Source organism: Petromyzon marinus, chromosome 55 (genome assembly GCF_048934315.1).
Source record: "Petromyzon marinus isolate PM22_M1 ecotype Great Lakes invasive population chromosome 55, UKy_Petmar_22M1.pri1.0, whole genome shotgun sequence".
Taxonomy (NCBI): domain Eukaryota; kingdom Metazoa; phylum Chordata; class Hyperoartia; order Petromyzontiformes; family Petromyzontidae; genus Petromyzon; species Petromyzon marinus.
In genome coordinates, this window is record NC_133721.1 from 11032586 (window position 1) to 11054083 (window position 21498).

The window sequence follows — 21498 nt, forward strand, 5'->3', positions numbered from 1 at the left end:
GTCGAGGCTATACGGGGGATCTTTGTGTGTACTGTCGAAGCCAGTGCAGGGAGCCACGGTGGCTATGAGATGTTAACTACCTCGCCTGGTACGCAGGAGGTCGTGGATTCGATCCAGACCCAAACGACGCCTGCTGCTGCTGTATATTTGGAGTCTGCGTGTCTTCCTCTCTCTCTCCCCGTGACGAGTCTCTGTGTTGCTGTAGTCTCAGTGACACTACCATTCCTCCCTGGAGGGAGAATCCTCCACGTGGCTCCTCCTCCACGTGGCTCCTCCTCCACGTGGCTCCTCCTCCACGTGGCTCCTCCTCACTCTTGCGCGTGGCTCCTCCTCCTCGCTCATTGTGGCTCCTCCTCCACGTGGCTCCTCCTCGCGGCTCCTCCTCCTTGTGGCTCTTCGTTCCTCATCGTGGCTCCTCCTCTCTGCTCGTGGCTCTTCCCCCTCGCTCCTCGTGCCTCCTCGCTCCTGCTCGTGGCTCCTCCTCTTCGTGGCTCCTCCTCGTTCCTCTTCGTGGCTCCTCCTCGTTCCTCCTCGTGGCTCCTCCTCGCTCCTGCTCGTGGCTCCTCCTCCTCGTGGCTCCTCCTCGCTCCTCGTGCCTCCTCGTTCCTCCTCCTGCTCGTGGCTCCTCCTCCTCCTCCTCCTCGTGGCTCCGGCTCGTTCGATCGCGTGGGACCCGGCCTCACCATCCCAGGGTCTCTCCCCTGTACATCGCAGGGCAACCCTGCCCCCCTGCCCCCCACCACCACCGCCACCACCGCCCCCCCCCCATGCTGCGCCAGGTGGGGTCTCTGGTCCCGCGGCTTCTGCGGGGCCGCGGGCTCCTTGTGGCCAACACGGCGAGTTGCGGGGCTCTCATGGCCACGGGCGATGCCGTGCAGCAGTGGAGGGAGAGGCGCGCAGGGAGCCGCGAGCACAGGGACTGGGTGCGGACCGGTGAGACGCGGGCGGGGGCGCGGGGGGGGGGGGGGCACGGTGAGACACAGTGGGGACACGTGGGGACACACGGTGAGACACGGGGGGACACGTGGGGACACGGTGAGACACAGTGGGGACACACGGTGAGACACGGGGGGACACGTGGGGACACGGTGAGACACAGTGGGGACACACGGTGAGACACGGGGGGACACACGGTGAGACACGGGGGGACACGTGGGGACACGGTGAGACACAGTGGGGACACGGTGAGACATGGGGAGACACACGGTGAGACACAGTGGGGACACGTGGGGACACGGTGAGACACAGTGGGGACACGTGGGGACACGGTGAGACACAGTGGGGAGACACGGTGAGACACGGGGGGACACACGGTGAGACACGGGGGGACACACGGTGAGACACGGGGGGACACGTGGGGACACGGTGAGACACAGTGGGGACACACGGTGAGACACGGGGGGACACACGGTGAGACACGGGGGGACACGTGGGGACACGGTGAGACACAGTGGGGACACGGTGAGACATGGGGAGACACACGGTGAGACACAGTGGGGACACGTGGGGACACGGTGAGACACAGTGGGGAGACAGTGGGGACACGGTGAGACACAGTGGGGACACGGTGAGACATGGGGAGACACGTGGGGACACGGTGAGACACAGTGGGACATAGGGAGGGACACGTGGGGACACACGGTGAGACACAGTGGGGACACGTGGGGACACGGTGAGACACAGTGGGGACACGGTGAGACATGGGGAGACACGTGGGGACACGGTGAGACACAGTGGGACATAGGGAGGGACACGTGGGGACACACGGTGAGACACAGTGGGGACACGTGGGGACACGGTGAGACACAGTGGGGACACGGTGAGACATGGGGAGACACGTGGGGACACGGTGAGACACAGTGGGACATAGGGAGGGACACGTGGGGACACACGGTGAGACACAGTGGGGACACGTGGGGACACGGTGAGACACAGTGGGGACACGGTGAGACATGGGGAGACACGTGGGGACACGGTGAGACACAGTGGGACATAGGGAGGGACACGTGGGGACACACGGTGAGACACAGTGGGGACACGGTGAGACAGTGGGGACACGGTGAGACATGGGGAGACACGTGGGGACACGGTGAGACACAGTTAGACACAGTGGGACATAGGGGGACACGGTGAGACACAGTGGGACATAGGGGGGGGACACGTGGGGACACAGTGGGACATGGAGAGACACGTGGGGACACAGTGGGACATGGGGGGACACGTGGGACACACGTGAACACGTTGAGACATAGGGACACAGTGGGACACAGGAACAGAGACAGGGGGGGGGGAGTCGCAGGGGTCCACTGGGGAACACGTGCACTTGGAATCTACCAGGCAGACACGAGCGGACACACACGGGGACATTGTGTGACACAGTGAGACGCACAGTGTGACACGGGGACATTGTGTGACACAGCGTGACACATTGTTGAGACACATTGTTGAGACAGACATAGCGTGAGACAGACATAGCGTGAGACAGACATAGCGTGAGACAGACATAGCGTGAGACAGACATAGCGTGAGACAGACATAGCGTGACGCATTGTTGAGACACATTGTTGAGACAGACATAGCGTGAGACAGACATAGCGTGAGACAGACATAGCGTGACGCATTGTGAGACACACGGGGACATTGTGAGGCACTTGGGGACACGGACAGCCGACACGTGGTTGTGAGTGACCTCTGACTGCAGGATTACATCACACTCCGGGGTTTTAATGTCAGGAGGTCGGAGCTGATGCACATTCGGCAACTTTGACACGCAGTTAAGGCTTTCGAGACCAATATCATCCATGATGGATCGCGTAAATATGTAAATGTGTCGTCAAACCCGCCACCATCCGACACAGCCAACTAGTAAGGGTTTGTCACGTAACCAGAACGTGGCCAATTCGTCACTAGTACAGCACTAGTGTATAGTAGTGTGTAGTGTATAGTGTGTAGTGCAGTGTATAAGTGCAGTGCGTAGTGTGTAAGTGTAGTGTATAGTATAGTGTATAGTGTAGTGTATAGTAGTGTGTAGTGTAGTGTATAGTGTGTAGTGCAGTGTATAAGTGCAGTGCGTAGTGTATAAGTGTAGTGTAGTACAGTGTATAAGTGTAGTGTATAGTGTAATGTATAGTGCAGTGTATAGTGTAGTGTGTAGTGCAGTGTATATGTGCAGTGCGTAGTGTATATGTAGTGGGTTCCAGGACACGGAGACGGCAGAATAGAAGCAGCACTATTTATTTAAACCTTAACAAGGGTTACACTAGAAGGGGTAGCGGCCCCTCCACCCGTATAACTCAGGAACACACCCCAGGCTCTCTAGCCTAAGCTCTAGGCTCCCAGTTCCTCCTGGTAGGGCTCTAAGGGAGGCTATCAGATCCGGCCCTGGTTAGGCACAGATCTCGGCACCCCGCCGACCAGACCGGCCCTTAGAAGGACTCTGACTCTGGGGCTCTGGGGCCGCACCACTGGCTTGCTGTGCCGGCCCTGAAAAGGGCAGCGGTCACAGGAGTTCCAGGGTCTCACCTAGCTGGCCTTCTTTCTTCACTGGTTGCTTCAGCCTCGGGCCCCACACTCTGCCCCGAGCTCCCTGGCTCCCCGCACTTTATACCCACTGGAGCCTTAGCGGACGTTGTTGTAGCCACCAAGGTGTGGGTGAACCACACCTTCCCGTGTCATGTGTTTATTCCCCATAGCACCCCTACATCACCCCCTCCCGTGTAACCCGCAGCCGTCCCGGCTGCAACAATACTCGAACAATAAACACAACAAACCCCCACCCGTGCGTGCCTCATAAGAACGAACACCCCAATAAATAACCCAACCCACCTATACAAAATTTCACTATATACACATATACATTGTACCCGCCCCCCCCATCAACGCAGCAAGAAAACTTAACAGTGAACAACAAGAGTAACAAGAACCATTTTTACAACAAGCGGCGCATTTTGGCGCGAGTCCGATTTGCGGGTCCATCGTAGGGGGAGGGTCCGGTCGGCCCGGCAGTGGGCACCGGCTGTGCAGGTGCACCGTCTTCCGTCACCCCGGAAGGGCAAACTCCGTCCCCACCGGGTGGCGCAGGCGCGCTGGAAGCCGTCATTCTTGAGGCGCCTGAAGGTGGAACAGTTAGCGAAGCATCAAGGGCAGGTGACGAAGACGCCGTCCGGGAGTCAGCGGAGACATCACATGCTCGGCCTGTGTAATGTGGTGGAGGGACGCGCGGCGCCACAAACGGCTTCAGACGCGAGGGGTGTACGTACCAGCGGCGTTTCCCCCACTGGATACGAACGCACTGCGGCCGCATAACCTTCACAATAACCACAGGGCCCCTCCAAGGCCGCAACAATTTCGCCGAGGTTGCCAACGGCACCTGAGGGCAGTGCAGCCAGGCTTGATCGCCTGGCTTCCACGCATGTGTGCGTGATTGGCGCGATCGCAACCTCTCGTTGGCCTTCTGCCGAGAGGAAGAGTTTTGGGCCGCTGCCTCCCGCGCCTCGGTCAACCTCAGGATATTAAATTTAACGTGGTCGGCCAATTTCGATTTTCTGCTGGTTTCCGAGACGCGGAGCTGATTCGCAATTGGTGGGTCAACGTCGCGACCGTACATCAAAAAGAACGGCGAGAAGCCGGTTGCCGCGTGAGGAGCCATTCTATAGGCGGCCAAAACCCCCGGAATGTGAAGGTCCCAATCGGTCTGGGAGTCACACACCTGGTGACACAACATAGATGTGAGCGTCCTATGCAGCCGCTCCACCATGCCATCGGTTTGTGGGTGATAGGGGGATGTGCGAATCTTTTTCGTACCAAGAAGCGCACACACCTCGTGCAGAAGGACGCCAGAGAAGTTCTTCCCTTGGTCAGTCAGCAGCCGTTCGGGAGCACCCTTGTCGAGGACATAGCCCTGGACAAAGGCCTCGGCAACGGCTGCTGCTGACTGGTTAGCAAGAGGCCATGCCATAGGCCATCGGGTGAAATATTCCACGCCAACCAGCAGGTACTTGTTACCCCTAGGGGTCGCAGGGAAGGGCCCCAATATATCGAGTGCGACGAGTTCGTTAACCCGAGAGACCGTGATAGATTGTAGCGGTGGGCAGGCGCCTTTCGCTGGTGGTTTTCGTTGGGCGCACTGAGTGCATGCACCCAGGAGGTCATCCACATCCCTTGCCATACCCGGCCAGAAGAAATCCAGCTGGAGCACGGCAAGGGTCTTGTGGGTCCCCAGGTGCAAAAGTCGCTCGTGTGCGGCCCAAACGGCCTTACCCCGCAAAGCGGATGGCACCACCAGCCTGTGACGGCAGGCCCTCCCATCCCAATGCATTAGGAGCCCCTGGAGCAGCCCGTATGAATCAATCCCCGCGACCCCCCGCACGGAACCCCCTGCGCGACGACGCAACGCGAGGAGGGATGCGTCCTCCATCTGGAGGCGCCCCCATTCAGCAACGGACAACCCCAGCAAGGAGTCCGCACCTCCCTCCCCGACAGGACCCTCAGGCAAGGGGTCCTCAGTGGCAGCAGCGAGAACCGGGATATCTAAGGGGGGGCTATCCTCTGGCGGCTTACAACGCCCCGATCCCCTGAGACAAGCGCAATCTGAGGCGGGCGGCAGGCGAGACAGCGCATCCGCATTAGTGTGCCGAGCACCCTTCCGATATGTGGTCGTGAAATCATAATCCTGAAGGATTTCGAGCCATCGGGACAATTGCCCCGAAGGCTGTGTCACCCGCAAGGCATATTGTAATGCCGCATGGTCCGTACGGACAGTGAAATGCCGACCGTACAGGTATGGGCGATACTGTTGCATAAAAAATACAATAGCCAAGAGTTCCCGACGCGTGACGCAGTATCTCTGTTCCGCCGGAGACAAAACCCTACTGCCATAAGCCACGACGCGTTCCACACCACAGATCACCTGTGAGAGCACACCCCCAATGCCCGTATTGCTGGCGTCTGTATCGAGCAGGAAGGGTTCCGAAAAATCGGGGTAGCTCAATGGAGGGGCCCGCACGAGAGCGTCGCGAAGGGAACAAAAAGCGACCTCCTCCTCCTGGCCCCAGTGAAATTTCACTCCCTTCGCCGTCAGAGCGTGTAAGGGCTTAGCAATGGTCGCGAAATCCGCGACGAACCGCCGGTAATAAGACGCAAATCCAATGAAACTCCTGACCTCAGCCACCGAGGTGGGGGTTGGCCAGGAGTTGACACACTGCGTCTTTGCGGGATCGGTGGATATGCCCGAGCGGCTGACGATGTGCCCCAAATAGCGTACGGATTCCCGTAGCAGGTGGCACTTTTGCGGCTTAAATTTCAAATTCGCAGCACGCATTTTGAGGAACACGGCGCGCAAGCGCAAAAGGTGTTCGTCAAATGTCTTGCTGAACACGATGACGTCATCCAGATAGATCAAACAGACGTTCCACTGTAAGCCAGCCAAAACCAGTTCCATAAGGCGCTGAAATGTCGCCGGAGCGGAGTGTAATCCCATAGGTAACCGGTTAAATTGGAATAGGCCGTGTGGTGTGCGAAACGCAGTCTTTGGCTTGGACTCATCATCCAATGGGAGTTGCCAAAATCCGGATAACAAGTCCAACGTAGAAAAAAAACGTGCGCCAGCCAGAGCATCCAGAGATTCGTCCATCCGGGGAAGTGGATACGCGTCGGCCACGGAGATCTTATTAAGGCGGCGAAAATCCACACAGAATCGCAAGGACCCATCGTGCTTTTTGACAAGCACTATGGGTGCTCCCCATGGACTGGTGGAAGGGGCTATAATGTCTGCAGCCAGCATGTCATCCACTGCCAATTTGACATGATCTTTTTCGGCCGGACTTAACCGAAAAGGATTCTGGCGTACCGGGGCATTGTCACCCGTGTCAATGTGGTGACGCAACAATTTCGTGCACCCAATGTCATATTTGTGTTTACTAAAAACATCGGAAAATTCCGTCAGAAGGGTGCGTAGGCCGGCACGCTGGGAGTCGGACAGATCACTCGTGCCCGAACATAGTGTGTCCATCCAACTATCGTCCCCCTCAGAATGCGGTTGAGCCAGAGGATCGGTCCCCACATTACCCATAACCGTGTCTACCACGGGGACCGGTGTCGCGTGCGCGAGCACAGTTCCCTGAGGAACGACGGCCGTCTGTACGCCAACGTTAAGGACGAGGATAAACGGGTCATCGCTCCCCTTAACGAGCGTTTGAGCGGCCACCAGATCCAGCCCGTTTTCCCCAGCCCTCGAGGGCCCTAACAGAATTCCCTGGTCCAGAACACCGGGCACGAAAGGCCGACGCAAGCGAAGGGGCACGAGCATTTGCGCCCCGGGAGGTACACGCACCGTCCGAGTGACGAACGCTTGTATCGACGCGCACGCTGCCCTTGAGGTGACAGGGGAAGGCAGGAATGTTACCCGTCGGCCCGAGGGAAGCTCGATGCAACCCTGATCAATTAGAATTTTAATCGGCATTTTGCCCAAAAAGTCCGTCCCCAACAAGCACGGAACCGCCAGCGAGGACGAGACTAATATCGGCCCGGAGAGTTTGATATCGCCAATGCAAATTTGTGCTCGAATTTGGCCTATGATACCCAGCGAACCCCCGTTCGCTGCGTAACACGGAACGGTGACTGGGAGCAAGGGGCGGCTTTGAACGGGAAGAATATTATAAATCAAGTCTGACACAATGGTCGCCGAAGCTCCCGTATCGACGAGGATACGCACCTCGACCCCGTCAATGCGACCCGCGACCACGGACGAGCCTGCCGACGCAGCAACAATGCGGTGGGCCAATTCCGTCCACTGCCCCGGCCCGAGCACCCTCTCGACCCCGCCGCCACCCAACAAACCAATGGGCGTACCCCGAGGCCCGTACACCGAAACGCGCGAGGTGGGGACAGGTGTGTGCACAGGCCGAGCATGTGGGGTGCCGCGACTTGCCGGGTTGCGATGCGGAGGCCTGTAGGCTGGAGCGCCGTCCGACCGTCCCGGCTGTCGTTGACGAGGCGCCCGGCATTCCGCAGCCACGTGGCCCTTGCGGCCACAGTTGTAGCACGTGATGAGCGCCTTGGGGTGCTCCTGGCGATCCGGTGTGGTCCGAGCCGGCCTCCCTCCGGATCTCCACTCCACCGGGCGACCCGCCGCGAAGACCTCCTCGGAGGGGGGGATGGTCGGCGTCCCAGCGCACACCGCAGCTGCGCCCTTGGGGACGAGAGGTGATCGACGCTGCGCTATCAGGTGCGCGTGGATGTGTCTTGCTGCCCGCAAGGAGCACATGTCCGCGTCGTCCTCTGCGACGATGACGATCTGTAGCTCCTGGGCCAACGCCAGGAGCTTCTCCGTCACCATCGCGTCCACCCCTTCGCCGTCCATCCGCGGGAAAGCCGCTTTTGCGAGGGCCAGGAGAGCCGTGCGATACGCCAGCGGTGGCTCCTTCTGGCCCCTGCACCGCTCGTGGAAGAGTTTGCGGCAGTCCGACGATGGCCCGTAGACTATGGTGAGGACCTGGAGCGCCGACTGTAGCGTAGATCGCGTTGATCTGGGAGCTGTGATGAGCGTAGCAAGGGCGTCATCGTCCAGCATGGCCGGTAGCGCACTCAACGCCTCGTTGTCCGTCCAGCCGGCCATCTCTTGATGAGCGAGAAAGCGGCGTTGAAAGGCCCCCCAGTCGCCGCCGTCTGAAACGAACTCCTTCAACACCGGCAGGCGTTGTTGAAACGATGGCTTCGTCTCTGAGAGGTGCCGCGCGCCATTTCCGGCCTCTCCACCGGTGTCTGTGGGGCTGGGGACACCCATCGGCGGTCGCGCAGGTGATGACGATGCGCCCGCCGATTGGTCCTGACAGCGGGCGTCCGTTGGTGATGACGTCACCACCGCTGATTGGCCCACAGCGTCCACGTGGCGCTGCGACCCTCCAATCGCCGTGGCGGACACTGTCATGGCGGCAAATCCGAAATCTGGTGGCTGTGTTTCGGCGGGAATGGCCGTTGAACGGCGTTCGTCTCTCTGCCGCCTTTGCGCCCGCAGCCCCGCGCGGTTGATTTCCTCCAGCGTGGAAGCCGCGGCATACAGCAGCTCAGCCAGTCGAGAGTGAGCCGCCTGCAACCCGTCCTCCATCGGCGGCCACTCCTCCAGCGGCGGCTGCTGTTGGGGCGTCTGGGACATCCCAGGATCGTCGGCCGCGGCCTCTGGCGCAATCCCAGGCGAGCCGTCCTCCTCCTGGGGTTCCTGTGATCGATTTGTACTCCTTGTGTCCATTTTAAGACCACTCCTGACACCAGTTGTAGTGGGTTCCAGGACACGGAGACGGCAGAATAGAAGCAGCACTATTTATTTAAACCTTAACAAGGGTTACACTAGAAGGGGTAGCGGCCCCTCCACCCGTATAACTCAGGAACACACCCCAGGCTCTCTAGCCTAAGCTCTAGGCTCCCAGTTCCTCCTGGTAGGGCTCTAAGGGAGGCTATCAGATCCGGCCCTGGTTAGGCACAGATCTCGGCACCCCGCCGACCAGACCGGCCCTTAGAAGGACTCTGACTCTGGGGCTCTGGGGCCGCACCACTGGCTTGCTGTGCCGGCCCTGAAAAGGGCAGCGGTCACAGGAGTTCCAGGGTCTCACCTAGCTGGCCTTCTTTCTTCACTGGTTGCTTCAGCCTCGGGCCCCACACTCTGCCCCGAGCTCCCTGGCTCCCCGCACTTTATACCCACTGGAGCCTTAGCGGACGTTGTTGTAGCCACCAAGGTGTGGGTGAACCACACCTTCCCGTGTCATGTGTTTATTCCCCATAGCACCCCTACATATAGTGTAGTGTGTAGTGCAGTGTATATGTGCAGTGCGTAGTGTATAAGTGTAGTGTGTAGTACAGTGTATAAGTGTAGTGTATAGTGTAGTGTATAGTGTAGTATACCAGTACAGCACACTGGTGTGTTGGAGAGCCAAGCCACAACATTACCAATCTGAGTACGACGTTTCGTGCTGTACTAGTGACGATTTGGCCACGTTTTGTTCACGTGACAACCCTTACTAGTTGGCTGTGTCGGGTGGCGGCGGTTTTGACGACACATATATTTACTTACACGTTCTGTTTTGTGTGTGCCCACCGTTCCAAGTCAGTGTCGGGGTCTTCTTCCCTTGGTGTGGACCAATCAGTTTCAAGGACAATGCATCATATTATCATAGTATGTTTTTTGTTTGCATTTTGACTGCAGGTATTGTGGTTAATGCAGACATGAATCCTTGTAAAAAGGTTTCAGTTTTGTTGTCAGAAAAAAGGGGAAAACCCCTATTATTATATTTTGGTACTGGCAAAGGAGGTCTAGTGATGTAGATGCTCACCCCGAGCCCTCATTACTTTGATAGTGCATTGTCTTTGAGCTGTGTGACGCCTTCTGGCGTCATCTGGTCGAGCACCAATTGGGTCGAGGCTCAAAAGAAAGCCGTCCCTTGGTGTGGACCAATCAGTTTCAAGGACAATGCCACATATATTATCATAGTATGTTTTTTGTTTGCATTTTGACTGCAGGTATTGTGGTTAATGCAGACATGAATCATTGTAAAAAGGATTCAGTTTTGTTGCCAGAAAAAAAGGGGGAAAACCCATTTATTATTAGAGATTGTTGTTGTTGTTTTGTTTTTCCGCCACCAAACGGCGTTGTCCGTGTGGCCCCCCCCAATCACCTGGTCATCTGCCAGCAACCTCAGGCAGTGATCCCAACGTTTCACGTGACCGCAGGTGCACCTAGCCTGGCACGGGCGCTCTAGTGGCGTCGTCGCCACTTAGTGACGAGTTTGTTGTTGTTGTTATTGTTGTTGTGTTGTTGTTGTGTTATTGTGCTGGTGCCGGGTCTTTGTCGTAGCCGCCGCTGAATGGCTGCGTTTGCCTCGGGGTCTGCATCTCCGTGTTGCGACCCAAACCCGTCAACCCCTTTTCAGTGCCCCCTCCTCTCCCCACACTCATCACAGACCAGTTCGGACCTTACTGGTCACCCGGTGCCGCTTGGAAATCTCAACGTTCATCCCTACAAAGTCCCATCACAAGGGAGATACACAAAACACATAGGGGGGCCGTCCATAAATGACGTCACGCGATTTTTGACGATTTTTTATCCCCCCCTCCTCCACCTCGTCACACGGCGTCACAAAAAGTCAGCCCTCGCCCCCCCGAAATATGACGTCACAAAGCTCTGCCCCTCCCCCCCCAAAACAATATTTCCATTTTTAAAATAAAACATGCTTCAAATCGCTTTAAACTATTGTCATTGTAGTGTGTATTTAATGTGGCGCTGCACTCTGATTTTGTAGGAGTGTTGTTATAACAATTAGTGTTGTTATTTTGATTTAAAGCTTTCGTGACTGCAGGGATTCATATTCTTGGTCTTTTCGGTAAAGTCACCACGTAGAAGGGAAACAATGAAATAATAAAAATATAAAACAATATTATTATTTTATTGTTTCCCTTCTACGTGACTTTACCGAAAGAACCAAGAATATAATTCTATATTTATTGAAAGTTGCGCATTTTGATGTGAAGTCACATTTCTCAACCCCCCCCCACCTCGTCACACATCGTCACAAATGTCTGACCCCACCCCCAGGTGCGTGACGTCATTTATGGACGGCCTCATAGACAATGTTTTTGCCCATATTGAAACGGCTGTACAAGGATATGGGGTAAGCCGTGTGGGTTGACAGCTTTGTTGACGTCTTTCGTGTGCGGTCAAGTCTAGCGTCAGCGTGGCTGTAACAAAACAATTTACCCGCTGCCGCTCCGAGAGAGCTTGGCACGGCATCCATCACACGTGCGTCCCCCCCCCTCCACCTTGTCCGGGACAGTGGCGTCTGTTCCCCCGCGGCACGACGCGTTTGCCTCCGTGGAGAAAAACAAAAATGGCTTGGCTCCGGCGATGTGGAGTCGCTTCGATAATCTCCACGGTGACCTAGCACCCCCCGCTGCCGCCCCGCGCCCACCAGAACGTCGCTCCATTTGTCGCTCGCGACATCGAGCAAAAGTTTGTCGTCGGTTGTGGTGGTGGTGGTGATCGCTGATTGTGAGCCGCTTAAAATCCAGCCGCCAAAAAAAAATCTCCCCGCGGCTGGCCGACGCCGCAGATGCCCCCTGCCCATTCTTGTCTCTCACGCCCCTTCGTCCGCCCCCGCCCTGTGCGCGTGTACCGCGAGCGTGTGTGTGTGTGTGTGCGCCTGGCGCTCCACCCCCCCCCACCCCCCCCCCTCCTCCCCCCACCGGCGCAGCGCGCATGTTCTCCGTGGGCATCGTGATGGGACCCATCCTCCACCTGTGGTACGTCTACCTCGACAAGTTCCTGCCGGAGAGGACGAGGAAAGTGGTCGCCAAGAAGATCCTCGCCGACCAGCTCATCGCCTCGCCGCCGTTGGCGGCTCTGTTCTTCTTCGGTGGGTGTGACGCGCCGGGCGAATGCCGGCGGCGGCGGCGGGCGCTGCCCGGCGAGCGTTTGACCTGTAAACGGGACGCCTCCGGGGGCACGTAGCCGGTCGCGAGGTTCGTCTTGCCGGTGGCCCCGGGCCCTGTGCAAAAAAACCCCCCCCCCCCCCCTGGATTTGAACTTCCACGGAGGTCATGGTCCCACCCGAATGCGCATCTGCTGCGCAAACCGTGGGAGTCGGTTCTGGATACCTGATGCACAAATATGGGGGGGGGGGGGGGGGAAAGTCCGATAGTGGTGCGACTGTGGTCATCCAGAACACAACGTGAAATGACGCAATTGCTCCGGATCCACAAATACGAAGAAGACATCACGGCGATGATGCACTAATCCGCTGCTCCCGATGCGGGTTATCTTGGCTTGACCACCCGAATGTGAATTTGTAGTTTGTTCATAATAGAGTGGTTTTTTTTTTGGGTTAGATCGCGTAAATAGATAAATGTGTCATTAAAACCCGCCACCACCCTACGCGGCCAACTGCTAACGGTCGTCACGTAAACAGAACGTGGCCACGTTCGTCACTAGTACAGCACAACGGTGTGTTGGCTGTGTCGGCTTGTGGCGGGTTTAAACGACACATCTATATATTTACGCGATCCAACCCAAACAACCTCCACTGTGGATGATATTGGTCGCGAAAGCCTCCTACGTGTTGTAGTTTGTTGCTCACGTGGCTGCCTGCAGTATGGCTGCTGATGTCGATGCAGAGCAACGATTACAATCTCACTTGCAGGTGGTCAAACCCATACAACCACGTCAGGAGCAAGCGGAGTCGTGTATCATCATCGCTGCGATGTCTCGTTCGCATTTGTGGATCGGGACATTGCGTCTTCATGCGTTGTACGTTCTAATTCCCGGATGACAACAGTCGACACGCTACTGGAGAGTTTAAAATGTTCCACATTTGTGCGTATGTTTGGTGGCTCACCGCACGTGTCGCCAAACTTCCCATCCCATGGGCATCGAGGTAACAAAGGTGCGAGCGACACGCGCCTGTGACACCAACCTCGCCATTACTTTCAAAACCGGGTTATGTCAGTGTAACGCGTAGGTAAAAAAATATCTGGCTGTTGCCTGATGAAGCTGGTTGTGATTACTGGCGAAACGTCGTACTCAGATTGTAAACGTTGTGGCTTTGCTCTCCAACACACCGGTGTGCTTTACCAGTAACGAATTTGCACGTTCTGTTTCCGTGACAGACATCACTAATCGGCCGTGTCGGGTGGTGGCGGGTTTAACGACACTTTTATATGTTTTACGCTATCTTACCCCAAAAACCTATATTACGGGTTATGTCACCGATCAAAAAGCCAGTCTGCTAAACGAGATGTCCCCGACTTCTACGCAACACTCTGGTTCTTTCGGTAAAGTCACGTAGGTAGAAAAACTAATAGATCACGACGTTTCGATCGCAACACAAGCAGTCGTCTTCAGGTGATCAAGAGCGGGAATCTGCTGAGGCTCTCAAGGCTGTTTATAAAGGTTTAGAGATGGGGGCAGGGCAGCTAATGTTGATGTAGGGGCGAGCAGGAGAGAGCGAGTAGGAGAGAGAAATTTGTTTGCAAAATGTAAATTCTACGCAATCCCGTAGCATCGGATATTAATCGCAAATAAACTCAACACGTCTGTCAATAGCACTGTGGCCTTAGGAGTAAAAATGTAGAATAGGCAACGTTTCGGGCGATGGACCTTCATAGCTCACCAGATGCCCTGAACGACGCCTATTGCCGGTACTTATTTTTGTTCTTTTAAGGCCACACGCAAAATAGCCCGACAAAAATGGTGGCGAGATCCATTACAGAGGTTTTTTTTAGGTTCGATTGCGTAAATATAAACGTGTCGTGAAACCCGCCACCACCCGACGCAGCCAATCGGTGAATTTTGTCACGTAGCCAGAGCTGTAGAGAAATTATCCTGTATTGGCGAGATGTTGACTACCTCGCCTAGTGTGCAGGAGGTCGTGGGTCTGATCCCGACCCTGTGACGCCTGCTGTGCATTTGGAGTTTGCGGTGTCTCCTTCTCGCCCCGTGGCCGCGTGGATTTTTCTCCGGGTCCTCCGGTATTTCCCTCCACATTTAGAACCAACAACAAACGCTTCGGAGAATTTGGCTGCTATAACTTTCCACGCGATGCCAGTCCACTTGGGTTGAGCCATCGTTTGCGATGGCCAGGTTGCATCTGAATTAGTAATATTTAAAAAAAAACTTTTTTTAAAAACACGCTTTTATGAAATGTACCGTACTAGTAATGGAAGAACTCCACCACTCCAGGAAGTGGACCCGAAGCTTGCCATAACGTAAGGGACCGTGGCCAATTACAGCCAACGTCAGTTGAGCGTGGACAAATAGACCCAAGCCGAAACATGACATGTAAAATATAAAATATGTTTAAATATATATATTTTAATGATAGAATATAGTATTGCCATCAGTATGACATAAGTATACCAAATTTTGCAGTCGATATCACATTGGAAAGTGGGTTAAAATTGAGTTACAAGATTTGAGGATACAACAACAACAACAACGGACAGAGTAAGTTCAATAAAAGCGTGTAAAAAGAGCTTTACAGCTCCGTGTGGCTCCTTACCTGGTAAAATAAAAAGGAGAGTCTTTTTTTATTGCTCTCGCGTTGGGCCCCAAAGCACCGTCATCGCCACCAAATCGCGAAGTTTGATTCCTACCCACGTGACTTTACCGAAAGAACCAAAGAGTATGGATTCCTGCAGTCACGAAAGCTTCAAATCAAGATGGAGTTTGATTCCGCAGCGTCAGCCAGGTGAAGTCGCGCAACCTGAAGGAGGCTTTTCGGCGGCCACTCCTCCCGATGTTCAAATTCTATCCCTCCGAACGTCCCCGCGTGCAGGAATGGGAGCTCTGGAGGGACAGAGCGTTAAACATTCCGCCCACGAGTTCGCAGACAAGTTTTTGGAGATGTATATGGTGAGTATTGGGTTCGTAAATCACGGCCCCACCACCCCCCCATACGTCTCGCTTTTTACGTGAATGTGTTCCACTGAAGGCAACGGCAGTAGGTGCCACGGTGGCTAGGAGATGTTAACACCCTCGCCTGGTATGCAGGAGGTCGTGGGTTCGATCCCGACCCTTGACGCCTGCTGTATATTTGGAGTTTGCGGTGTCTCTCTCTCTCCCCCCGTGGTCGTGTGGATTTTTCTCAGGATCCTCCCATACACTCGTACAGAGACCCATGAACGCATCGCGAGTGCATAGGTCTCTGTGTCAGTCTATGTATGTACGATGTTGAACTTCTTCCGCACCGTACGTAGCCAACCGCGCTAATCGGAGTTTGCCGGCGGGGGGGTGAGAAGGACAAACAAACTAAACACACAAACAGCAGCTCTAAATAAATGAGCTGCATCCGGAATCCAACGCAGCTCGCACGGACACGGTCGGATCTCGCAGGGCCCCGTCGCGACGCGCGCCGGGAGGGACTTTTGCGCCCGCAGTTTGGTGATTGTTTTTTGTTAAATTGTGTTTTCGTTTTTTTGTTTTTTTTTTGCGCCAGATGGATTGGACCATCTGGCCGGCGGCGCAAGCGGTCAACTTCTTTTACGTCCCGTCGTCCTATCGGGTCATCTACGTGAACGTGGTCACCCTGGGATGGGACACATTCCTTTCCTACCTTAAGCACCGGGTGAGGGTTGCTGCCGATTGGTGGTGGTGGCGGCGGTGGCACGGTTGGCACGGTTGGCACAGTTGAAGGGGCGGCACAGCTGGGTGCATCTGCCAGTCATCTCAGTCGGTCAACCCCCATGGCAGCAGCTGGGTCTGTCTAATTCACATACCTGTCAACCCCTTATTACAGACCAGTTCAGACCTTATTGGTCACCCCGTGCCCCCTTATAAGTCTCAGCGTTCATCCGACAAAGTCCCATCACGAGGGAGAAACACAAACACATAGACACAACTAAATCCCGTGTTGAAACGGCCGTACGCCGTATGGACCTGAAAACTCAATTTCCCTGGAAAATAACACGGGGTGAGCCGTGTGGGTTGACAGGTACGTGATGGCCTCAAAAGCGCACCTGGCCTGGCACAGGCGACGTGGTGACCTCACCGTCACTTAGTGACGTCACCGTCACTTAGTGGCCAATGGCGGCTGTGTTGGTATTGGCACTGGCGGAGCAAGTGGGGGGGATGGGGTGGCACGTGCCCCCCCCCCCCAATGATCCGATCGAAATCCCTAATTTCGATTGGATCATTGGGGTTTATTAGTAATAAATTGTCATTTTGCGACCTCCACTGCCACTGTGTAGCGTATTATTACGTGCCAGGGACTCTATGAGATGATAGGACAATAGTCTGAGTCCATAATTGGCAATAAGTAACGGCAAAGCGGTTATAAGCGACTCACAGAATTGTGCGCAGTTGCGTATACAGAGTACACGACTTCCCTGAAGGCATCGACACCTTCAGCGAGCGCGATGCCGATCACTAACAACGCGGTTCCAATTCGACCCTCGATCGATGTCTGCGCCATTGCCGCAAACGCGTCAAATAAAAAGCAAGGAACAAGTCCTCACTAAATAACAACTCCTTACTTACTAACAACTCTTTGCTTACTAACAACTCCTCTATCATTTTTCATTGTTGGAGGGGTTGCCCTCCATACCTACCTGAAAATCCTGGCTCCGCCATTGGGTATTGGCAACAGTCAGAGGCGTAGAACTCTGTTTATCTTGGGCTTGTCAGGCTAAATGGTACCACATATATAGATACGAATAACATAACAAGACATGGATTCATATTTCGATTTCAAGCTTTCGTGACTGCAATGATTCATCTTCTTTGGTTCTTTCGGTAAAGTCACGTAGAATGAGAATAAAATAATAAATTGATAAAATAAAATAACACAATAATATTCTCACGACGTTTCGGCCACAACACAAGCGGCCTTCATCAGGTGAAGGGACGAGACTGTCGTCGCTGTCCTACCAGACAGTCTCGTCCCTTCACCTGATGAAGGCCGCTTGTGTTGTGGCCGAAACGTCGTGAGAATTTTATTGTGTTATTTTATTTTATCAATTTATTATTTTATTCTCATTCTACGTGACTTTACCGAAAGAACCAAAGAAGATGGATTCATATTCTTAGCTCTTTCGGTAAAGTCACGTTGAAGGGAAACAATAAAATAATAAAATATATATAAAACAATAAAAATTCTCACGACGTTTCGACCATAACACAAACGGTCATCATCACACCTGATTGTTTGTGTTATGGTCGAAACGTCGTGAGAATTTTTATTGTTTTATATATTTTTATTTTATTTTATTGTTTCCCTTCAACGTGACTTTACCGAAAGAGCTAAGAATATGAATTACTGCAGTCACGAAAGCTTTAAATCAAAATTTAAGACATGGATCCTTGAGTGCTGCGCATTTCAACATTTCTTGTGCTAATATCAGTTTTTTTTTTTTTATTTGAATACTGTACGGTATAGAATTGCAATTTAAATATACATCGTCTGTTTACAATATGAGTGGCAAGTTAGGAAGCGTTCTATAGTTTGAATTGGTAAGTTACGCATCCTGGCGGCACCAGCGTTACCGGTCGCTCAACGTGTGACGCTTCGATTTCCACCTCCGTATCGAGGTTATCTTTTTTCTCGTACAGGAGAGCGCGAAAGCGACGTCCACGCGACGTCCACGCGACGTCCACGGGAGACCGAGCAAGGCGGGGGGTTGGGGTGGGGGGGGAACCACGTTGGCGAAGCACCACCGAAAGCGCGGGGCTCGCGCTGACCCCTTGACCTGTTGACCTCTGCAGGACGACAAGACGGACGCGGGCGGAGCGCCGGCCGAGCGAGACGCCGGCGAGCGGAGGGAGGCGCCGCACGCGGCGGCCTCTCCCGCGGCGGCCGAGCTGTGCCCGGAGAGGCCGCCCCTTGCCGAGGCGGCCGTGCCGAGCTTGAGGCGGGAGGTTTAGTCGTGGCCCGGGGGGAGGGGGGGCCCGGGGCGGGGGGGGGGGTGGTGCAAAATCGCCCATCGGCCCGTATATGGAAGGGAAGTGGGCGTGCAGTTTGCCCGTAGTGGCGTTTCTCTGCCCGTACGTGGCCTTGCGGATCGTGAATCGAGGCGTTCTGCGTGCGGTCAATCTGACAGCTGCCCCCCCCCTCCCCCCCCCCCCCCCCCCGTTGGCGTTGGAGGGTTAATCGCCGCGTCGAATAATTCGCAAGCGAGCCACGGACGGGCGCAGTAATCCCATTGGTTGGTGCAGCGTTCGTGCGGAGTGCTCCACTCTTTTTGTTGATTGGCCAAATATCTCTCGGCACGATCGGTGATTCGCTCGCGTTCAGTTTTTTTATTGCACGGCGGCGTGCTTCGGAGGAGAGGCGCTCAACGGAAATCGTCAATCTTCCCCGGATGGTTCGCCTTGATGTCGCATTCGTGCCAAAAGAACGATTATTTGACGTGGGTTTTATTATTATTTTTTCTTAATTCGAGAGGGAACACTTAAGATGAGAAAAAATATATTTGGGGATTTTTTTTGTATTTGCACGCCACTCTTCAGGAATGTAGATATATATTAATTTATGTGTACCGAACGGAGACGGCCAATTGATAACCATACGATTGTTATATTTTAAAGACACGAAAAAAGAAATATCAACGGTAGGTTTCAAAATAAACCACCACTGGAACCATCGGTCACACCTGAGTCGATTCTAGAACGTACAGTGACAACGATACAGCGTTTACCGTACAGAACATTACTACAGTGCACCATGTTGCGGTCGAGATGTTAACTCCCTCGCCTGGTGTGCACGAGGCCGTGGGTTCGAACCCCGACCCTCACGATGCCTGCGCATTCAGAGTTTGCAACGTTCATGCCGTGGTGGTGTGGATTTTTCTCGGGGGGGGGGGCCCTCCATTATTTTTTTACCCTCTGCATTCAGAATCAGAAGCGCATTCCAAGTATTTTGGCCGCTGCTGTGAATTCCCTCGCGATGGGCCCACTTCGTTGAGCTATCGTTTGTGGTCAGGTCGCTTCTGAAACGCGAGCTATACATGGCTCACGTGGTAAAATAGTAAGTCGCCGCCGGGCGGGTGGTGGCTGTGCCACGAGGCTGCCTCTGATCTTTTGGAGGCAGTCAGCCGGGGTTGGTGGATCGCACGTGGAGAATGTTGCGAAACCCCCTGATGGGTGCAGGCGTCGAGGAAGACGGCGGGGACGAGGTCAGTCGTCGACTCCACCGTGTGACGGTGTTTTCTCACCGTCGCAGGGGGAGGGGGGGGCTCTCTTCCCAGGTCCTCGGTGAAGGGGGAGGCGGGCGGGGGGTTTTGTGTGTTGGGGTGAGAGATTGCGTGAATGTAAATTATGCCGTTAACCCACCGCCGCCGCCCCCCCCCGACACAGCCAATCGGTGAGGTTCGTCACCGCAAGCGACACTTTTACATCACGGGACCTCCATTGCCAGTATCAAAATATTAGAATCGGTTTGACCCGATCTGGCAATGAAACAGTTGCGTGAAGATGTTCACGCAAGTGGTTTTATATAATAAAATAGTTGTGTGAAGATGTTAAAACACCAAACAGAAACCTGTCGCAAGGAATCGTGTACTGCATCAACCACACGCATGCTTGTGGTGATTACTTGCAAAAGGTGTCCGTTTGGTGTTTTAACATCTTGACACAACTACTTTATTGCCGGGAAAGGGTAAAACCTGTTCTTATACAAAGTACAACCTTGGTCTGCGAGTGTTTTGCAAGACGAGCAAAATTTTTTAATGAATATAAATTTGATAAACGAGCGAGGGTCTTGCAATATGAGTAGTGTACGTATACACTTTGTTTGCCGAGCGTCACGTGATCACAACTGATACACGAGTGCTCTGATATACGAGTGCTTTGGATTACAAACACGTTTCCAGAACGAATTATGCTCGCAATCCAAGGTTTTACTGTATTTTGATACTGGCAAGGGGGAGGTCCCATTAAGTAGCTGCTCACCTTGAGCTCTCAATGTTCCTGATAGTGGCATTGTCCTGGTGCTGTTCGCCTTTTGGCGTCCTCTGGTCTAACACTGAGACGAGGCTCTAAAGAAAGCTGTCTCTGGTGTGGACCAATCAGTTTCACAGACAATGCATCATCACACACTACCATAGCATGGTTTTTGTTTGCATGTTCACCACAAGTACTGTGTGGTTATTGCAGCACCACGATTCCTTGCAAACGGTTTATGTCTGGTGCTTTAACATCTTAACACAGCTGTTTTATTGCCTAAAAAGGGTAAAACCTATTCTTACGGGATCTAACACAACAACAACAAGAACAACCTGTATTACGAATAATATTGGTGACAAAAGCCTACCAATGTGTTAAAATGTAAACACTCATCGATATGTAGAGGACCGCAGAGCTTGGGCAATTGTTTATAGCACCGGGTCACCAACAACCTTCCAGGTTGGCAGGGGGCCTCCTCCTCGGGCCTCTTGAGTAGTCAGCGTTGTCTCTCGTCGATAGCGAAATTCTGTGCGGCTGGACTCCGCTACTTACGAAGATTCGACTTACGAACTTTCAGAGATACGAACAAACCTGGTCCGTATGGCCTCTTGCCCGTTCGGAACGAGAGTTGTAATTTCAATCGCCGCGCAATAGATGGCGGTGGTGGCATCTACATCTGCAGAACGTAAAGAACCAGTGGCATCTGCAGATCGTGAAGAACCGGTACCATCTACATCGGCAGAACGCGAAGAACAAGTGACATCTACAAGAGCTTATACAACATTTAAAGCCATTCCCTGCGTTTAGTTCACACTCCGAACAAAGTTTGGAATCAACGGGAGTAAAGTTGGACTTGCGAACAAATGGACTTACGAACAGACCTCTGTTATCTTGACGGCTTCTCGCTTCATCTGGTTGAGCGTCATCTGTGACTCGGGTGATGTGCAACGCCACGCCAAGGTAGCCCCTCAATAAACTTCGCTCCAAAGACGAAGATCCTCCTCCCCCCTTTAACAGGCTGTTGGGGCAAGCGCTGTTAGCGAGCGCCTATGAAGGCCGGCACGGCACACGAGGGAGTGGGC

At 54.1% G+C, this 21498-nt stretch overlaps 1 protein-coding gene across 2 annotated transcripts; it reads left to right on the top strand.

The window, feature by feature from the left end:
• The first annotated feature begins 564 nt into the window (after nucleotides 1–564).
• Nucleotides 565–19117, top strand: LOC116954432 (mpv17-like protein 2). 2 transcript variants are annotated; one of them, XM_032974940.2, is made up of 5 exons: nucleotides 588–933; nucleotides 12237–12398; nucleotides 15315–15391; nucleotides 15975–16103; nucleotides 18239–19117. In XM_032974940.2, exons 1-5 carry the CDS (start codon nucleotides 768–770, stop codon nucleotides 18395–18397), a joined length of 693 nt encoding a protein of 230 aa, XP_032830831.1. In that variant the 5' UTR covers nucleotides 588–767; the 3' UTR covers nucleotides 18398–19117. The 2 variants fall into 2 exon arrangements, with proteins under 2 accessions (XP_075908462.1, XP_032830831.1); XM_076052347.1 differs by lacking the exon at nucleotides 15975–16103 and having other exon boundaries at nucleotides 565–933.
• The last annotated feature ends 2381 nt before the right edge of the window (nucleotides 19118–21498 follow it).

Coding starts and splice junctions, on each gene's coding strand:
- LOC116954432 (XM_032974940.2), top strand. CDS start 768: ATGCTGCGCCAGGTGGGGTCTCTGGTCCCGCGGCTTCTGCGGGGCCGC. Junction 12,399..15,314: donor GGCGGCTCTGTTCTTCTTCG/GTGGGTGTGACG, acceptor CCCCGCGTGCAG/GAATGGGAGCTCTGGAGGGA. Junction 16,104..18,238: donor TTTCCTACCTTAAGCACCGG/GTGAGGGTTGCT, acceptor TGACCTCTGCAG/GACGACAAGACGGACGCGGG.